Source organism: Schistocerca cancellata, chromosome 1 (assembly GCF_023864275.1).
Source record: "Schistocerca cancellata isolate TAMUIC-IGC-003103 chromosome 1, iqSchCanc2.1, whole genome shotgun sequence".
Lineage (NCBI taxonomy): Eukaryota > Metazoa > Arthropoda > Insecta > Orthoptera > Acrididae > Schistocerca > Schistocerca cancellata.
This window is the reverse complement of record NC_064626.1, coordinates 467661044-467682484: the sequence shown is the minus strand read 5'-3', so window position 1 is coordinate 467682484 and position 21441 is coordinate 467661044. Positions and strand designations below refer to the sequence as shown.

Sequence of the window (21441 nt, the reverse complement as noted above, 5' to 3'; positions counted from 1 at the left end):
TTTTTGAGATGATCCTCGTGTCTATACAGGGACTGTACTGAGAAATCACATTCATAACACTGACATGTTACTTAGCGGTATGCATGGAAAGAAAGGTTGTCAGTAAACATATGTAATTCCTCGTTACTTTCATCGTGCATGACGTGTATGTGAGGGAGTAACACGTCGCCCATAACATACTCTTCTGGATTTTTTATCAACAGTAAAAACCTCTCCATGATGCACAACACTTCACTAGTAGTCTCTACCACAGAAGCTTGTTATTGACGGTAACCACATTCTCACAACAACAAAACTGCACAGTAATTAGTTGCGTGAGTACTGTCATTCCCACATCAACCGAGTGTTCTGGGGGAACTGTGGCATATGGCAACAAACACTAGTCTACACGATACTTGAGATGTGATTGAGACATGCACAGAGATTTACTATTTGGTTGAGATATGCATAGAGATTTACAATTAGGTAGTCATCTCATAAAATATATCCTGATGTACATTTTCCTGAGTAAAGAGTACGGTATTATGCTGTGTTAAGTTACATCTGTTGCCTAGGAGACATAACAATATCCAATTTGTAAAAATATTTATTATTTTTTTAGCTAGCTATCTTATATATATAATGCTCTGACATAGCGATAACAATATGCATACATTGCAACTTTAAAACGTAGTCATTCTTCATTTCACATCAAATCCTATAGCCATGCAGCAATATTTCGCAAAATAGTTGTTTTTTTAATGCTTTGAATTCTACTTATATTATATTGAAACCTATTGGAATATGACTTCTATCTTCTATTGAATTTTCAATACATACACTTATACAGTTACATAACTCAACATCATCATTATCTTTCCAATACACACTTCACAATGTCATCAAAAAGTCTTTTAACGTGGACTCAAAATCAATTCAGTCTGTCTACTACAATATATATTGCATCCGGCATACCACATGTGTTTGCTGCACTTTGACACTTCATAAATACACTTGCCAATGACTTGGGCTGTTAATTTTAATGTATTCCCAACAAACACGCCGACTACTGACGCACTGACACGCTGCTGCTGTCAAACATACAGATGTTGAGATGGAACAGGCTGTATCAGGCTGGTAACTGTCTCCTATCTCCTATTTGAATGAACCACAATTCCATAACTCGCTGTGCATTTTCTACTTCACCTATAACTTTCAATTCATCCCAACCCATTCGTGGTCAAATGATATATGTCAATGGACAATAATTTGATTTCAGCAGCTATCTAGATGGGTGGACTGGTGGTTTTATATAGCCCCCACTAGTTGCTTTCTACCAATCATGATAGTCCACAACTGCCTGGAGTGTGAGGATGGCTAGCAAGTTGAAAACTGTTAGCCAAGGGTGGACAAGTTGGATGAAATGGCAGGGAGGAGCCCTATTTTGAATTTCCTTGACGTAGTTCCTTTCATGGGATAAGGCGAGCTGTTGACAGAAATGGAAGTAGGCCATAAACTGTTTTTTATAAGCACAAGAGAGAGTTGCAATGCTACGTTAATTATAATGTGGGTGCGATATACTTTGGTTCTTCTATGGAAAGGATATTCTGCAGTATATATTTTTTACAGTGATATGCAAGAGGCTGGTCAGAGAGGATGGAGTTCTCTATAAGAAGATAACAATGGCAGTAGACCATAGCAAATTGCAGAAATACATTGGAGTTACCAACCTAAATTTGAATGGATGCATAAGGTTGAGACAAAAGTAATGATTCACAAAAGATACGTTTTCCAAAACAGTACTACTTATATATTGGTTGTGGCTGACATATTAGGCCGGTATGCTTCATTCAGGTATGTAACTCGCAAAACGTAAGGGGGATTACAGCATGTAGGGAGGTATATAGACACTCATTTTTCCATTCTATCAGCGTGGCAGAGTGTAATGGTAGGGAGGTCTATAATACTGCTATGATGTACCTCTACCGTGCACAGTACAGAAGCTTGTGAGGTATCTGTTGGATGTAGAATGTTCGCAGATGATGCAGTGGTCTGTAAGAAGGCAGTAGTGAATTCCAGGAATACCTGTAGGCATTCGGTGATTACTAGTGCAGTTGACTAGAACTTATAAGCCTACGTTGGGGCTCGGGTTCATTTGCAGGAAGCTTAAGGAATGTATTTCATCATCATTCATGAAATAAGTGGTTTACGAAACACCTGTTAGACCAATCTTTTTTACGAGTATTTGCTGGAGCCCTCACAATGTTGAATTAATAAAGGGGTTAGTGTTTCATCATAGGATAGTTTAGTCTGTGCGAGAATATTACATAGACAGTCAACAATGAGCTTCTATGGTAGAAGCTATGAGAGATGGATTGTGCACATGGAGAGGTTTTCACCTTTCAGAAAAAATCCAGTCTGAGAGTATGGTATAGATGACAAATTACTCCCTTGCACACATGTCTCGCAGTGACTACCAAGAGGAATCACGGATGTTTACTGGCAGCCACTCTTTCCATGCAAATGGAGCAGGATGAGTGTTAATGCACTCTCTGCCACAGCCGAGAAGTGGCATGTTGGTGTTAAGAATCTGATTTCTCGGTGCAGTACCTATACACACACTTGCATCTTCTCTGAAAGGTGTTGTATTTCTTACATGGAATTCTGTTTAAGTTCCTAATAACATATGTAGATGTCTGGATACTTTTGAACAGATAGCACATGTATAATATATATCACACACCATACTATCAGGCAACTTAAATGAGATAAGCTTGTGCAGTATCTATGTGGAGTCGATATCACACTATATTAAGTACAGTATAATGAAAGGTTCAGAAGCAAGCTTACTTGATCGTTGCTGTGGAACATTATTAATCTGCCTTCCCCTATAGTTTGCGACCAAGGAATGTATATAGCTTTACACATGTATGATTAGTATGTCAGGATGCTAGAATGTTAATAACTAAGTATCCTTCCTAATGATTATGAGGCCATATTATAAAATTACAATGTAAGACTGGTGGCATCTACAGTTAGAGTGTCAGCCCTGTGTGTGAGAACACATCTTGCTTAATCCAATATGGCATGGGGTGGAATGATGCTCAAACGCATCTGCATATTTAATGTGGAGTGTGAGGTGGGGGGGGGGCAATGCTTATGCATGTGCACTCTGCCACACCATGGACGTTATCGACATCTCACACTCAGTAAAACTGGCTACTGTACTGGTCTTGCTGTGGAAGAAAAGCCTAGGTGATGATAGGAGGGAGAGCCTGTATAAAGAGGTTATTTGGAAGATTAAATACATTAAGCAACCTCAAAATGCTACTGTTGAGACATGATTGAATTCCTAGAGGATATATTACCCTATAATATCTCAAAGCGAAAGAGTCACAGTGCAACACAAATCCCGTGTGCATTTCTTTAACTTACCAATCACGATTTTCTTTTTAAGTTGGGCATGCATTTTGATCAATAGAGAGAGATCTCATTTTAATTCCCACTAGTAGGTGTCCAGCTACTTTTGGTGAGTTAGCTCATTGCTAAAACTGGAGCAAATTCTCAAATAAGTTTTGTGATGTGTTCTCTATTTCTAATATTTACTATCAAAAACAGTCTTGATCACAAATTATTTATTCTGGTGACCGGTTTCGACCACAACTGGGGTCATCTTCAAACCAATGAGCAAGAACCTCTTTCTCATGGTAAATCAGAAAGAGAGGTTCTTGCTCATTGGTCTGAAGATGACCACAGTTGTGGTCGAAACCGGTCACTGGAATAAATTATTTGTGATCAAGACTGTTTTTGATAGTAAATATTAGTAATAACATTGATCACTGTTTGCTCCCACAATGTATTCAAAAGTTCTCTCTTTCGTTGCAACAGTGGTAATGTGGGGTGGTAGCAGTGATAGCTGTGACTGGCGAGGGGAGGGGGGGGGGGCGTATACTGCACAGAGACAGGATGTTCCTGGCAGATTGCTGTGCTGGGGTGGCCTTGAAGGCGGACAGTGGCAGAGACATCTAGCAATTACGTGTTCTTAGATAAAGGCATGGGTGACCCACATTCTATCCCACACATAACAAGTTAGTGAAGTTAGTGTAATTTAGCGACTTATATACTTTTCTATACAAACATTCCTGCTGTCATTCATAAGTCCACTATAATCATTTAGTGTTTGACTCGTTTCAGGCAACCTGATACTGCTGTCATTGTTTTTTAACATACTAATAATGCAGGGATAAGTTCCTTAGAAATTCAATGTGGGATAGTGGTGTACTTTGTTTAAATATTACACTGTGATAACTATATAATATTTAAAGACTTGTATTTATGTGTGTGTCTATGAAATAATGGGAGAAATTTGACAAAAATGTAAAGAGTTGCCGCAAAATTATAAATTGCAGTGGAAGGAGGTGGTCATGCTTCAGTGTGCTTGTAGAAGGTATGTAGCAGGACTGTTTTTGTTGTTAAATAATACATTGCAGAAATCGTTTAACACAGGATATCAGTATAATTTATTAACATATTGCGCTATGGTAATTGTGAAACACTTAAAGTCTTGTATATCCTCAGCGTATCTCAGTTGTTCTACTGACAATGCGATTTACATGTTCACTCACCACATTTTACAAGCATTAAATAACAAACTAGTACCAGTTGGTACTTTTTGTAACCTGTCTAAGGCGTTTGGGTGAATCACAGTATTCTCCATATATGGAAACAGTCTACCATCTAATACACAACTAGCAGAATTAGTTCTTTTTGCAGTTGACACTTGTATTGTAACCAATCCAAGCATACATACAGAAACAGAAGAAATGGTAAACAATGTTCTTAAAAGTACTTTTGATAAGTTTTCTGCAAACGATCTCACTTTCAATTTTAAAAAGTCAGCATATCCAGTTCTGGGCATCTAGGGTTTCTACAACACTGTGAAGAATAACACGTGGCAATGAGATAATAAATGGGTTGGAAACTTGAAAATTCTTAGGTCCCATATTGATGAGAATTTGAACAGGAAAAAGCATATTTTGTAACTCCTACAACAACTTGGTTCAGCCACATGTGCACTTGCAAATGTTGGGAAGAGACAAATCAGTAAGTTAATCTATTTCGCTTATTTTCATTGAGTAATATGGAATAATTGTGTGGTGTAATTCATCTTTAAGAAAGAAAGTCGTCATTGCTCGAAAGCGTACTGTAAGAATATCTGGTGCTCACCCATGGTCGTCCTGTAGACATCTTTTTAAGCAGCTGGGCATTCCGAATATTGCTGTACAATGTATTTATTCCCTCATAAAATTTGTTGTAAATAGTCCATTGCAGTTCAAAAGGAACAGTGATGTACATAATAACAATACCAGAAGGAAAACTTACGTTCATTACTCCACATTAAGGTTGTCTTAAGCACAAAAAGGGATGCAAAATGCTGCAGAAAATTAGAACACAACTGTGTCTTAGGTTGGAAGCTTCGGTATTTGAAAGTCTGTGAGAAAATCGATGAATTGCGACAAATCGTCCCAAAACTGTAAATATTAATGGAGGGATATAGTCATATGTTGATGAGGTTGCAGAAATGCCTTTAGACAGAATACTATGTTGTAAACTGCGTTAAAAAAATCGTAAATATCACCTGAATTTGCTGCTGCTGTTGACTAACCGACGTACATAGCATGAATGTTAAGTCCACCTCATGATGCTGACATTCCAAAATGTGTTGATTGTGTGGCTGGTGGTAGTACACCAGTAGATATGCACTACATGAGCAGGGAGGGAATGCCGCCATTTTGGATCATATTTTTTGATAATTAAGTTTACATTTGAATAAATATAACTTGGGAGGGTGATGGCCATTTTCGGTCTTAAATTACGGAAACTAAAATTGCAAGTGAGCAGTTTGTTTGCATTTGGTCCATAAATTACACCAGTCTGTTTATATGTGGATGCTAGGCCAAGTAGCCAGTTTGTTTGCATAAGGAAAATAATGCCCCCATTGATCCCGAACTGGTACCCAGAATGCTAAATTTATTTAATTTACTTTCGTTTGGGTTGAAATCGGAGCTGTGTGACAACCATTTTGAATCTATAGAGACTTATCTGTAGAAGACAGTGGTGGTTCTGAAGATCATGACAAAGGGAATAATTCGACAAAGCCCATACTAGTCTATATTTTGGTCTCAGAGCATGAATTTGTGATGAAGTAGACCCAACTTACAGAAAACAAAAATGACCGTTGCTACAGCTTGGGAAGAAACGTTGCCATAATTTGCATGTGCTAACCACCGCACTGTTACATTTAATATATATCACTTGTTTCAGCATTGCATACGAAAAGTGCGCAATTTATTATCCTTTATCACATTTTTTTGTATTTCTCGAACATGTTATCCTTTTTAATCCTATTTCTGGTATCATGTGAGCACTATTCAAGCGTTTTCGTTTTTTGTTGAATTTTAGTGGACACTAAATATGTCCTGTGTCAGTTTAGTTCTTACTGTACTGTGACTCACTCCTATTATTGAACAAAGTTATTCACTCATTTTATACCACCATCAGTTTTCGATGAATAATGTTTCCCATCACTTTCTAGGCACTCCACATCCAGAAAACTTATACGGTTGACACACCTGCAGAGGTGACTTCATGTTTTTTTTTCCAAAACAAAGTATTTCCTGAATGAAACTTAGTACATGAATGTGTTAGTGACTTTAAAAAAATTTAAATTAACAACCTAATAATGCAATATATATTCAGATCTACTGTTTAGTGATGCTGCCAAGCACTGCAATGAAAGTTCCTATACATTGTGACATCAGATTACAAACTTGTTGAATAACACTGAGGAAGGTCATTCCATATAGGTACTACTAAAGTCCAAAAATTCCGCTGTACTAAGTAATAGACGAATTTCACGAGAGAATCGCCTTTCACGAGAGAATCGCCAACAGACGAAATATCAGGCCTATTAGGCGGGGGCGACGTTTCTCTTGAAAAGGCACGCAAGGAAAGTCAACGGCATCTATCGTAGAGCGGTATGAATTAAAGTTCTACAAATCAGTTATGTTGTTTATTGAGGGCATCCACAATACTGGGTAGGTTCATTCATGATACTCAATGGCGCCAACATTATAACGTTGATCATTCATTCGGTATTGACGTGAGGCAAAGCACTCAGGGAGGTGGCATCAATTTCATAGCAACTAATGTCGTTTGAGGGATCTTCGGTCTGATGTCGTGGGTATCTTGTCTTGCGCAGTGGTAACTGCGCACTTTCTCCACGAAAATCACGCAAGCACTATTGTATATGTATTGCATCTTTTCAAACGGACGCCCGTTGTTGATGTGTTGATTACCACGTCGACTCGATGTATGCGTCGGTCAGGAACGAATCAGCGAGCTAACTAGTAGTTAGCTGCATCAGACCCCCCATCGGTAACCACATGAACCAGCAGCTTATAACTGGCGCAAAGGTAAACTTTTAGTTTCGATGCAGAAATTAAAAGTTCCCCTCTTTCCATGTACAAGTTAAAATGTACCTCAAGTTTTTATCTTTAGTCCTGTAGAAGATATATTTTTGTGAAATCAGACGAATCTTTGTGAAGCACCCTTCATATCACGTCCTTTTTTTTATTGATGAGACGTGGTAATGTCACCTGTAATTTTTATCTTTGGCTACGGCGTAAAGTCATTGGTTAAACCCTAATCTTCCTTTCATAATTCCATTACGCCTAAACTCAATTCAGAGTACCAGATCTCTGCAAAAAATCCAGTACTTGTCCACAAAAATTTTCTGCGCTTACCTTTTACTTATTGTGCATGGTCTCCTTCGCAATACACTGCATAAAGCTGGGTTCGCACACGCAACTAATGTGACGCCACAACTTGTGGCTTTCTGTAAGTTCATAGAGGACGCCGCAAACTCTACGTAACTGCACAGCTTTCAACACGGCGTCAACTGAAATCATATGGGCGGATATTTATATTATAGTGACGATCATGGCATTAGAGCTGTGACAAGAGGTAAACACAACGAACAAGAAACCTTAATGTTAAATCCGAAGACAGATTTCGCTCAGGGATAAATCGGGAGCAACAAACCAGGGTTGCCACAAGTATCCCCAGTGAAATTCCCTGATTTTCAGACAAGTTTTAGCATTTTCCCCTGACAGATTTTGAGATCTCAAGGGTAAGCAAAGACGTAAGTTGATAATCCATCTTTGCAGCTACCGTACAAGAAACAATAGTGCCAAACGAGGAAAAGTCTAAATGAAAGTTGCAAGCGTTTCCTACAGTGAGCAAAAATCTTAGGCACTAACATCAACATCTTTTGTAATTAACTGTTTTTAGATGGAGAAAGCAAGCCAAATGGTATATGTGCTTCACTAAGGCCACTGATGTTATTTTATTTCAGTAAAACGAAAGACATTTGATGACAAAAATACGCATTTTGTTGGAGCCACAAGGCAGATTTAAAATATCTTCACTGAGTTCAGAAATAACCTCAGAAAAAATAGGCCTCTTGAAAGAAGAGTGTAAGGCAGGGGAGAGTTGTGTAAACCAATAATACAGGTGACCACCAATAAAATGTTGCTTCTACTATGTTCATTGCTGTCAGTTATTGCCCACTGTGTTACATCTATTATTTTAGAAGTATTATGAGCCAGCGACTGCCACAATTTTCTTCTTCTTATAGTCCATACTTTCTAATATACAAGCTACTATGAAGTGCCAAAATGTACTAGAATAAATAAAATGTCTATAAAACGCCACATCTTACAACGTACCTGCAATTTCTGAAATCGATCGCCCATGGCCCTCTGACCTGCCGAGGAGCACTACAGTCCTGGGTCCATGGATAAACCACGAAAATCCGCTGCATTATGCCACATACAAACACACCCCAAAGCCACTAATGTGGCCACCTATTCAGGAGTCACAGACAGCATGTTGATGAACCGGGAATGCGGTGATCAACCCAAGCAGCATATAGCTTGTGCAAGTACGCTGGCATTCAATAATAATGAGGACAGGTAGTAACACACCGTAAAGATGATCGCTGAGCAGGCACGTAGAAAAGACAATCACACTCTCACAACCAAATTTTTGGTCATAGCCTTTGTCAGAAGACGAGAGTGCACACAGATTTACTCACACACGATTCATGCATCATGACCACCGTCTCTGGCCGCTGCGTGTACAGTCTCTGAGAATCAGATCCAAACGAATCACTCCTCACACCTCCTTGCCTATCATCTGCTGCTGCCAGGCTAGCGGCGACAAATGGTGGCACCAATGACTGCAAGCTGATGGGAGTGGTAGGAAGGGGGGCAGAAGCAGTAGTTATGAGGGAGTAGGGAAGCGGCACACGTGCTCAGCTGCACCCAACCAATGACGATGCATGACATCTCAGTAAACAAACCATTTCATCTACTGAGACGAAAACGAGAGTTTTCTTGTGCTTTTTTTCTTTTTTTTTCAAATTTCCTGACATCCAGAATGAGATTTTCACTCTGCAGCGGAGTGTGAGCTGATATGAAACTTCCTGGCAGATTAAAACTGTGTGCCGGACCGAGACTCGAACTCGGGACCTTTGCCGACCGCGGGCAAGTGCTCTACCATCTAAGCTACCAAAGCACGACTCACGCCCCGTCCTCACAGCTTTACTTCTGCCAGTACCTCGTCTCCTACCTTCCAAACTTTACAGAAGCTCTCCTGCGAACTTTGCAGAACTAGCACTCCTCAAAGAAAGGATATTGCAGGGACATGGCTTAGCCACAGCCTTGGGGATGTTTCCAGAATGAGATTTTCACTCTGCAGCGGTGTGTGCGCTGATATGAAACTTCCTGGCAAATTAAAACTGTGTGCCGGACCGGAAATTCTCTGTGGGGACGGGGCGTGAGTCGTGCTTGGGTAGCTCAGATGGTAGAGCACTTGCCCGCAGAAAACAAAGGTCCCGAGTTCGAGTCTCGGTCCGGCACACAGTTCGAGTCTCGGTCCGGCACACAGTTTTAATATGCCAGGAAGTTTCCCTGACATGTTTGAAATTCCCCGACTTTCAGAACCTGTGGCAACCCTGCAAACATCTGAAAAAGAAATAACATACGAAGATGAAAATGCTGTCTGCTATGGTAAGCTAACCAACAGCTGGCATGTCAATATTGTCGGCAGGCACGCTGCTCTTCCAAAATTTTAGAATCTTATTCTATACGTTGATCTAGGCATTTCGAATAATTAATTTTTAGCTGCCACATTACACTCGGGAGCTATTCCCGCATATAATCCACAATGCAGACTGCTTGGTTTCAAAAGTCGCGAAGTTTCTGTTACATATTAATTTTATTTATTTATTCATCCAAAAATCTTTCAACATTCTGGGCTACATCATTAATCTGGTGGTGGTAAGTTCCTATGAGACCAAACTGCTGAGGTCATCTTCCCTAGTATTACACACTACTTAATTTAACATAAACTAACTTACGCCACGGACAACACACCATGCCCGAGGGAGGACTCGAAACCGTCAGGGAAAGCCGCGCGAACTGTGGCAAGGCGCCTCAGACCGAGAGGCGCATTGATCTGAAAATAATCGCCCCCCCCCCTCAGACTGCTACAAAAAATTAAGCATAAGTTGTTTTTTTTACTTCCAGAAGCTGCGAAAGTGTACGTGCCTACCAGTTTTGACTTTTTTCGGTAATAAAGCGAAAACGCACCGAAATCGAATGGAGCAATTACTTCACGATTAATTGCGACAGAATGTTCGTGTTTTGAAATACTGCACCAAGGAGCAGTGGAGCAAGGAAAGTAGCGTAACATAGTACAACCAAGGTGAACTTTTTGTGGCGTGACAAAAGTTGCGTCTCTTAAGAAAACAAAGTTCACACATGCAATTGCAGTATACCACTGGCTGTGGAGCCACTTTTGTTGCCTGTGTGATACCAGCTTAACTCCCAGATTCACTATTGATACGGATTTATACGAGGGTTGTATCTTTAATAGTGGCAACTATTTATTTACAGCTCGTACAAAATAGATACGTGTTTGAAAGGTTTACTGACCATCAGAGTAGTCACCAGAATTGTGCACAACCCGTTGCCAGCGATGTGGAAGTCGTAGGATACTCTTAGCAGTGCCAGTTGTGTTGACAGTTCCAGCGGAGCGGTCTATTGCCCGACGAATCAGTAACAGTTTTGAAGCGAATGCCGTGAAGTGTTTCCTTCAGTTTAGAAATCGAGTTGAGCTCACGAGGGCTTATGTCAGGGGTTTGCTGTAGCTGGTATAGCACTTCACAGCCCCATCAGGTAAACAAATCAGTAACAGCTTGCACTGTACGTGCTTGAGCATTGTCCTGCAAAATGATGCTCAGGTCCTGCAGAAAGTGTCATCACTTCTGTCTCTGTGCTGTTCATCTTTGGAGCACAACCTACGACCAGCTTAGAGACAGAAGTGATAACACATTCTGCAGGACCTGACCGTCATTTTGCAGGACAATGCTCAAGCACGTACAGTGCAAGCTGTTACTGATTTGTTTGAGTGATAGGACTGCTTTCTAAGTGCTATACCACCTACTGTACTCCCCTAACTTAAGTCCTCCTAAGTTCAACTCGATTTCTAAGCTGAAGGAAACACTTCACGGCATTCGCTTCAGAACTGCTACAAATTCGCCGGGCAATAGACCGCGCCGCTCGAACTTTCAACACAACTGACACTGCTAAGGGTATCCTACGACTTCCACATCGCTGGCAACGGGTTTACACAATGCTGGTGATTCTTTGAAGGTCAGTAAAACATTTAAACACGTATCTATTTTGTACGAGCTGTAAATACATAGTTACCACTATTAAAGTTCCAAACGTCTTAAATATTTACGTTCGACACCTTCCTTCGAAGGACCTCTAAGAGTCGCACTACTCGTGTGCTTCCTTCATGGTGTTCCATTTGTTATAAACAGCTGTCTTTATTATTCTATCTTATCGTGGAGAGCGTTTTTCTCGTTCTCTTGTCTTGATTACAATAGAGAACAATATTGTTAAATGTATGTGATACATACTTCTGTTGCAGCATCATCGTAAAATGAGAAAGAATGCGGTTACAAGTTTTTCTTTTTCTTCCGTAGCTTGCTGATGAACCAGTGGCAAGGAACGATATGCCTGCCTGCGTAAAGGTAATAACATTCAAAATCCAGGACAGCATGCATACAGCTTTATAAAAAAGTGATCATCTCTCACCTCAAAAATGAAGCCGTGAAAATCGTTGTAAAAATACCAAAAATACCAAATACCAATGTTCGTTGAATGTTTCTAGAGAGAGCAGTAACTAAAATCATATCCTTGTATGCAATTTTGCTGTATCTCCATTTCCGTACTACTTAAATTGCATCCTAACATAAACTTCTAAGTTTTCCGTTTAATTCGTGGAAATTTTCATTTCGTTAATTCGTGGAAATTTTAATTTCGAAGATTACAGCACGCTGCTTTCGTATTTAAAAAGTACGACAATGAACTTCACTGAAGCGTGGGAGTTGATCGCAGCATTAAGGGCAGGTAAGTTCAGCAAGTTCTCTGTAGCTTCTGGGAAGAGCACTGAGAAATATTTTTGCTAACAATGAAATGTGAATGGTAAGCGTTGGGTTAGAGCCAGTTGAAAGAACATGGGGAAAGTTCACTTCCCCACAATAGTTACCTGAAAATACATCCAGTTTTTCCAGAATGAGATTTTCACTCTGCAGCGGAGTGTGCGCTGATATGAAGCTTCCTGGCAGATTACAACTGTGTGCCGGACCGAGACTCGAGCTCGGGACCTTTGCCTTTCTCGGGCAAGTGCTCTAGGCGTGAGTCGTGCTTCGGTATATCAGATGGTAGAGCACTTGCCCGCGAAAGGCAAAGGTCCCGAATTCGAGCCTCGGTCGGGCACACAGTTTTAATCTGCCAGGAAGTTTCATATCAGCGCACACTCCGCTGCAGAGTGAAAATCTCATTCTGGATATTTTTTAGTCTTATTTAATGCTCCTCTTATTTGGCTACAAAATATCATTTGTTTCATTCAAATATGACGATTAGATTCTGGGTTATTAATTTTTGCGTGATGCGTGGTAACTAAGTGCCACGCCAACTTTCGCAATGTATTGCTGCGCATTGACTGCAATACAGTAATTATTTGTGTTTCAAAGGTATTCTTATTTCGGTTGCAAGAGAAAATTACTCGCAGGAGAGCTTCTGTAAAGTTTGGAAGGTAGGAGACGAGGTGCTGGCAGAAGTAAAGCTGTGAGTACCGGGCGTGAGTCGTGCTTCGGTAGCTCAGATGGTAGAGCACTTGCCCGCGAAAGGCAAAGGTCCCGAGTTCGAGTCTCGGTCGGGCACACAGTTTTAATCTGCCAGGAAGTTTCACATCCAGTTTTTATTTATTTTCCGTGGCATTTGTTTTAAGATGGGATGAAGACCAGCTATTGCACCAAGATGTGATTTATTGCGTGTATGGTTACATGTTACCAAAATAACGACCACCCTTTTCAACTGAACCAATCGCCATCTACTATAGTCTAAAGCTAATTGATAGTTGACATCTTTTACATAACACACAAACATGGCAAGTCACTTCATAAATGTTGTTCAAGTGTATTTGGAGCAATGTTGGAAATGGATGCCACAACGTAGTCGGAAATGCAACATGCTTTGTTAACAGATGATTTTAAGCGACCAATGACTGAACTGCGGCAGATGACGAGTTCTGAGTTTTGAAGCTCATGTCTCAAGCTAACCACAAAGTGGTGATATGTAATACATCTGAGAAAGATATATTTGCGGCAGAACTAAACTCATGACCGTTTTGTTCACGGCTTTTAAGGCTAACCTCTACGAACAAACTCAAGTCAGAGAAAGTTCGTGATGGAAGCTGAAGAAATGAATTTAAATTGTGTTATGGCCGAGATTTGAATCCAAGTCTCCTTGCTTATTAGGCAATTATGCTAGTCATTACACCAGCACAGCACACAGTTAACATAGCTACACGGACTATCTACTACAATGCCCTCCCTAATAAAAAGTTCAATTCACATCTTCAGCTTATTATCCCCTTCTTAGATTGTCACTGTTGACGAGGCTCTCCGGTATTGGAATAGCACCCCAGTGTTGGACGTATTGGGGAAATCCTGCCTGTGCCTCAGGTGTGCGATACTATTAGGGAGGGCATTGTACTATGGTAGTCTGTGCAGCTACGTTAACTACAATGCTGTGCAAGTGTAATAGCTAGCATACCTGCCTAGTAAGCAGGGAGACTTGGGTTCAAGTCCTAGCCAAGGCACAAATTTCATATCTTCAGCTTCCATCATGATCACAGATAAAGAGGAACTCAAATAGCTTCAGGAAAATTTAATTTTATCAGAAAATGTTCAGTTTCAGCGCTAAAAGCAAATTGTAATTTGTCGCTGTCATTGGTTACCTGAAACTACCCTCTCACCGGCTACACAAGTTGCCGCGTTACCTACTTATAACCTGTCCTGGTTGGCATTTGGTTGCAGATTATAGATGACACAGGCAGTTTCCAGACGAAAAAACAATGATAGGTAGAAAAATAAGAGCAAATAAAAGTCAATGCGATGATGAAAATGAAGTGTCAAAGTAAAAAATTACATTTAAACCGATTAGATGAATAAGAATGATAATTAAACTCTTTTGATTAGATTTACCAATAAAAAAATCCCTAAATCTGACGAGGTTCGAGCCTACAACCTTCGAAATGGTAAGTTACTATGCTAATCATTACATTAACGTACAACACTGAACCACAATGTTATATTTGTGACTGTAGTCACCCAGTCGCAATGATGAATTCCAGCCTGATACAATGTCATGCGAAGCTTATCGAACGTAAGCCAATGTCTGTGATTATGCCAACTGCATAAATGATGCTGAATATCTCGTCTTGTGCGAAAGTATCCAGCGGTGTTTAGTTAGTGCTGTGTATGAAACATGTGCATTTCATTAGTGTTGTTATATGTATGTTTGTTGCTTGTGGTGTGATTATTATGTATGAAATAAAAGTGCCAGACCCATGATTCAGGATCCAAACACACCAAGAAAGAATGCCGGACAAGTAATTGGAAGTGAACCGACCAACTGTTCTGGGAGTTTGGCAACAGCAAACGATTCGGGGGTGACACTGAGCGCTCTGATCAAAGGAAACCAGCCCCAGCCCATGAAGTGTCAACTATCAAGTGATTTTAATCAGACTATAGTAGCTCGCAGGGACGTTTTCTGTAGATCGTGGTAACGCTCAGATTGGCTAACCTGAAATGTTCCACTGACAGGTGAGCTCTAACCAAACTCACAGCAACAGTTTATTTCTCCCAGCCAAGTGTTACTGTCAGTTAACAATACTAAATTCTCAGCCTTACAGATGATTATATAGCGCATAAGTCTGTGCACGTAACGTTTTCCGTGTATGTGTCAGGTATTAGCTGACGTGGATAGTTTGATTTATGCATTGATACTAAGCTACATTCATTCTGATGATGGTCTGTTCAATCAAAAAGCAAAAAAAACTTGCAATTGTGTCAGTTGGGAAGAAAGGGAATGTCGAAACCGGCTCTAAGGAAAGAAAAGGTAAGACGACTAAAATCAATATTTAATGCTCAAAAATCAACTTTTTTAAAACCATTAGACAAAAATAAAGCAGAATTTCGGAGTCATTCTGTGATTCAAAAATAACTGGACATAATAAGAAACAGTACGAAGACGGTGAATTAATCAAAACTACATGTTAGAAGCTGCATATTCCTTAAGTTTCCTTTTTGAAAGGATGAGGCGAATCCACCCGTGAACCAGAAGATCCCGTTTCGCTGAAGAATTTTACTAACCTCGCAGAGACCACTGAAAAGATCAGTGTCCTTAACTTGCAGTTTCAAGGTAGGAATAAAGATACTGGTGGAACACATTCGAACATTGTTTCAATCTCAACAACTTATACCTGTGCGAGGAAAAAAGTATTATCCACGGCGAATACAAACACTTCGCCTGTTTGAAACAAGCCCTTCACAAGCAAGGCTATTCGACGCCTTACACCAACGAACAATCGCGTCAAAATTCTTCCATATTTGAGAAGTCAATTCAACAAACGCTTCCAAGATTTCAAAAGTCTTTTAATTGTAGCACAGTTTGTCATATCGACTTTTATAGAGACTGATGCTGAAGAATTCTCTACTTGTGTCATGGAGCACTTTGATTTTCAAGAAGTGCCCCTAAAGGGAAGTACCCAGTTTTGGCCCAGGCTATTTTCGATGTGAAGACAATGTTCAGCTAAACATATCTGTGTGAGGTTTCTTATACGTCCTAAGTCCGGGAACACTTTCAATTATAAGAACTGAACACTATACATATGTCATACATATCGCATTTTGAAGAGAAATTCTGGAAGTTTTTTTTTTGTTTTTTTTGTTTTTACAACCATTCGATAGGCGAACCATGAGTAAGCCGGCAGACGTCAACACGGTAATCGAATTCTTGTCATACCCGTCCCAGCATGGCATCTTCGACTGCGACAGTCGCTTCCCGTATTTTCTTCCGTAGCTCTGCTACACCACGTTGTAGAGGCTGTACATACACCAGATCGTTAATGTGTCCCCATAGAAAAAAGTCACACAGAGTGCGATCTGGTGATCGGGAAGGCCATTTGATGAAGTCCAACACACAGAAAGCTCGCTCTGCACCTGAACTTGCCATGTTTGCGACTAGCGCTGACTATCGGCAAATTACCAAACTACGCTGTAGCGGTATACATGAAAAAAAAAAACCAACTATCAGGACTTCTCTTCAAAATGACTTAACAAAAAAGAGTGCCATCCTTCTCATTACAGTTAATAATTCATTACTAATTACACTTCAATTTCTTTCTTATGTAAATTCAATTTCTTTTTCTTATATGCGGTTTGATTAAAATTTATTTCATATTCATTAGAAATGTAAGTTTGTAGGCAATAAACAAGTGAAAGATTTTTTACAAAAGTTCTTATTTCTGTGCTTCTTTCTTTTGGTAGCTCACAGTAGGATTTAAAAACAGCAATTAGCTTAGAAGCTTCATAAGCATGGCGACTGCTGCTCTACAACATTTTAAATGACAGCTGCAGAAGTGTCAAAATATCGACTACAAATTTGAAAATTGAGACAGCATGAAAAATAATTTGATGGATAATCTCAAATGTTGAAGCATATGGAGAAAACTGCATTCACTTCTCTCCAATGGCGAAAGTCAAAGGCTTGTTGCTCAAAATTTTGGGAACAGTTGAAATCAGCCACATACAAATTACTAAAGATTTTATCTGTCCATGTAAAATGCCTTAGTTGTGTTAACGTATGATTATGATGAAAATAAAAACGTAAACTGTAACAGTTACGAAACATGAAACACTTAGAAAGGATGGCCCAACTGAATCCAAACTCAGCGTACAGAGAGTATTAGCAATAAGTGATTAATATTGTAGGAAAAAAGGCTTGTACGTGTAGCAAGTTGAATAGATCAGAATAATTGGCGTTTGTCGCCTCCTTCCTACAGTGTATACTGTAATGACAGTGATGTATCTGTGAAACCAATTGGTAAATGAATACTGTACGCGCCATTGAGCGGATACTGACCCACCCAGTAAGACTATAACAAGACATCGTGTCTGCATGGTCGGACTGACAGTGTTGATTCTACACTGGAGCACAGTCACAGGTGCGGACCTGCCTGCATCAATGGTTTGATGCAGTCACCTCCAGGTTGCCAATGCTTGTTGGCATCCATTTTATAGAAATATAACCTCCACAGATTGCAGCTGGTACGGGAACCTGTCACTAGTATGCTGAGAGACAAAATGAAGTGATTTAAGGTGAGCGCCACAACAGCTTGCTCTGTAGTGAGACTGAATGCGTGTTAAATCATACCATTATCACTGCAGTCTGCACTGACCTGAGATGTAGAGAGAAAAAGCTATGTATGATGGTTTGGGACACCAGTACATGCAATACAACATTTCGAAAATGTGGTTGGTCGGCAGTTTGTTCGTTAAGATTGTCCATCAATCACTTTTGATACTTTGTGGACTTGCCTGCATACGAATGACATGGAGGGATATTCACTAGGAACATACAAGGCCACCTTTCGAGATTGACTACAGTATGTGGGTGCTTCACAACACACTGAATTCCTACAGTACACAGTTCTGTAATCATTTGAGCGTTATGTATCCAATTTATGATGCTGCATTTTTCACTAACGTTAGTGTACCTTTACGATCGACTCAAGCTCTCGTTTCAACACTATAATTTCTCTTCGCATTATAACTTTCTGTACTGCTTTCGGATTAGCTTATTTATTTTTGATACAGACAATTAGGATGCAGTTATAAATCCCGCCAGAGTAGGGAAAAATTAGGCATTAACTTTGAGTGTGGCTTTCTATCATCAACAGGAGTTGGCCATACACTGTCATTCTTTAGCCCAACAACATAACATGATAATGTTACTACCAAAACCTTATATTAGCAGTGAGACTTTACTGAATAATAAATATTTACTGAAGTTTGATCTAATGGTTGAAACCCTGACAGATAATAACATTGATTTTAACTCCGATATAAGTCCCTTTTATTTATTTTAAAAAGCACAATGTATGTGATTGATGGCCACATACAAATAACTGTTCAGTATCCGTCGCTTGTGCAAAATCTGGAAGTGCTTTGTGCAGACACAACTTTTGTACCCAGCAGCATAATAACATACAAGTGCTGGTAGGCAAAAATGACACTGACAGCAAATACACTGCCCATAACTTTATCGATTCCAGGCGAAACCAAGACTAAATTACCTCACCAAAACTCCAGACGCAAGATGAAAGTTGAAATATCCTTCATTCAGTACAGATACTTTGATCCTGACCACCATTCTTAATTTTCACAATAATTTCATATAAATACTTACGATAAAATACATAGGAGTCTTTGCAGTCGTTTGCAACCTCTTAATAATCTCACTTATAACATGATTTCAACAATTTTAAACACATCTCAGACACATCCGAATCTGAGTCAAAACACTAATTCGACCTTTTTTATTAATCAGAACTACAATTAAATACCTACTGAAAGCCACCGGAATATTAAAGGCAAAAACTCATGCCGATAAGATCATTTTTGTCTCTGTGGAGGATTTTGTAGTTATTCCACTATTTACACAATAAACTAAATTGAACAGTTTCTTTTATTTGTTTAATCTGAAAAATAACCTGTTCATTATATTGCAGCCATTATGTTTTTCATCTGGCATATCACAAGTGTGACACTCATGCTCTCATGATGGGTTCAGTTGTTACAATTTATTGTAAACGGTAACAGTAATAATGTTAATAACTTTTTAACTATTGCTGCTCCAGACATGGACTTATGTTCAATGAGTTTGTCCCATTGCCCCTGTTCCAAAACTGTAATTGGTTTTTCTGTAGCATACCACTAACGAAGTTTACGTATTTTCATTAAAAGTATATTAATGATGGCACTCCAGGCCACAGGCCCCTCCATCTTAGTTCATCCTACAACCATGCCGGGGGGAACACCCCCTGAGAAAACATGATCGCTGGAGCTCGTGGCTTGCTAGCCGTCTTCACTTGCGCTCAGCTCGCCTGTCGCTATCCGTCTTGACAGTTGGCCATCCAAACATATATTTATGGCGACCGAAAGCCAACCTATCAGATTCAGTCCGTCGTGTGGCAGTCAAACCAGCTGCTGTAACGTTACACACTCCAGCTTCATATATCGCTCACATGCTGAGTAATATATGAAGTAGCGCCATACTTCACTGTCCACATAAAGTTATGTAATACCAGTTTTTCCAGACATTTAACTGTGCCTAAACTCAGATAATCAATCAACATGAACATTATAAATAGCAAACATATACACACATTAACTAAAATATAACTGATGTAGCTAACATAAGCATTGTATAACAATTTTGATAATCAGTCTTTGACTAGTCTACCAACTGAATCATTTTACATGAAATAAATGCAGACGCAAAATTATAATATGTTAACACTACCACTTTTCTTTATACACACATAGTTGCTCTCCTACCTGCATCCGGTTGGTACAACTGGATTCTTGTGTCTAAGGCTTTCTCGGTTAGATTGTACACCTTGCCAACTCATCAGTGCACAACCAACAGTGCTGTGCCACCCATTGCCAGCCAAGCCATATCCTATCAAAATGTTCAGACAAAAGCTCCAATGAGTGAGTGCTCAAAATCTTTTACCCATAATGACCCAGTGATCAGGCTACAGAAACCCTTCCCTAGTTCACCATGTGTCCACTGCGTTTAGATTTCAAGTGACACTTATCAAGACAACAATACAAATGATTAATTATGGAGTAAAACAGCTGCATATTCCTATAATATTAATTGATAATAAAACACTTTAAAATTTTGAAAAGACTCCTTTGCATCCCTTGGGTTACCCATTATACCCACAAAACAAAGTCCTTCTTTCTCCTCTGCGCCAATAGCCACCAAAGTATATTAACGTAATCCTAAATCCATTGATTTCCACAATTCTAAATCGAAGATTACACCTACTAGCACTACACAGAACAATCAAAGTACTGTATACCCCACTGCTAATCTCACCCCAACTGCCTAGACTGACCCCCATGAGTTATTTCCCATGCCACTGTTGCCTTTCCATAATATCTAACATTTATCCACCTGACAATACAAACTTAAATTTCCCTGTGTCTACACATTTACCAATAACAAATCACTTGCATTCTTCACTTATACAGTACATCCATGCATATCTTATGAGTAGTAAAATTCCTATAATCCTGATATAAATGAAACTTCTAACATCAGCTCCACTGATATCAGCTTTGCAAATCATATTACAAACATATATACACCATACTTCCAACTACAGAACATGATAAATAGACACTTTATATACACTTGGGTGCATTGTATTCTCTTCATTCACTTTTCATTATATCTACTCAGCTCAGTTATATTTCACAGACCCAAAGTTTTATTTGATACTGGGTACACCTGTCTGTAGGTGTGTGGCCACTCTGTTACTTCAAATGGCCCAGGATATAAAGCAAATAATTTTTTGATTTCCTAATCAGTTTCACTGGATTTTTCTTCCGTTCTGGCCAAAACCATCAGATAATCTCACATGCCAGAAACGTGAAGATAAACCTACACTAGACATAAGGTGTATATTGTTAAAATTCTGCAAAAGTTAATTAATGTTCTGATTGCTCACTCTCTTATACAGTTACTTTGTTTAGTCTCCCTGCATCTAACACAATCCTCACAGATGCATCTTTCTTTTTATTTGTAAGAATTGGGTTACTATACTCACACCTGCCTAACCTTCCAATCCAGCATTTATTTATTTACTTATTTATTTTATTCTGGCCCTTACTGCGTCCTTGTC

General features: G+C 39.4%; 1 protein-coding gene across 7 annotated transcripts in view; it reads left to right on the top strand.

The window, feature by feature from the left end:
- The window catches only part of LOC126177072 (steroid hormone receptor ERR1), a 474719-nt gene that overhangs the window by 370087 nt on the left and 83191 nt on the right, over window positions 1–21441 (top strand). For 3 of the 7 annotated variants that reach the window (XM_049924347.1, XM_049924314.1, XM_049924340.1), the window contains one exon: window positions 12098–12145. The exons of the other annotated variants lie outside the window; for them this stretch is intronic. In XM_049924347.1, coding sequence (XP_049780304.1) covers window positions 12098–12145 — 48 coding nt within the window. The remainder of the gene's footprint in view (window positions 1–12097; window positions 12146–21441) is intronic. 7 annotated transcript variants of the gene reach the window in all.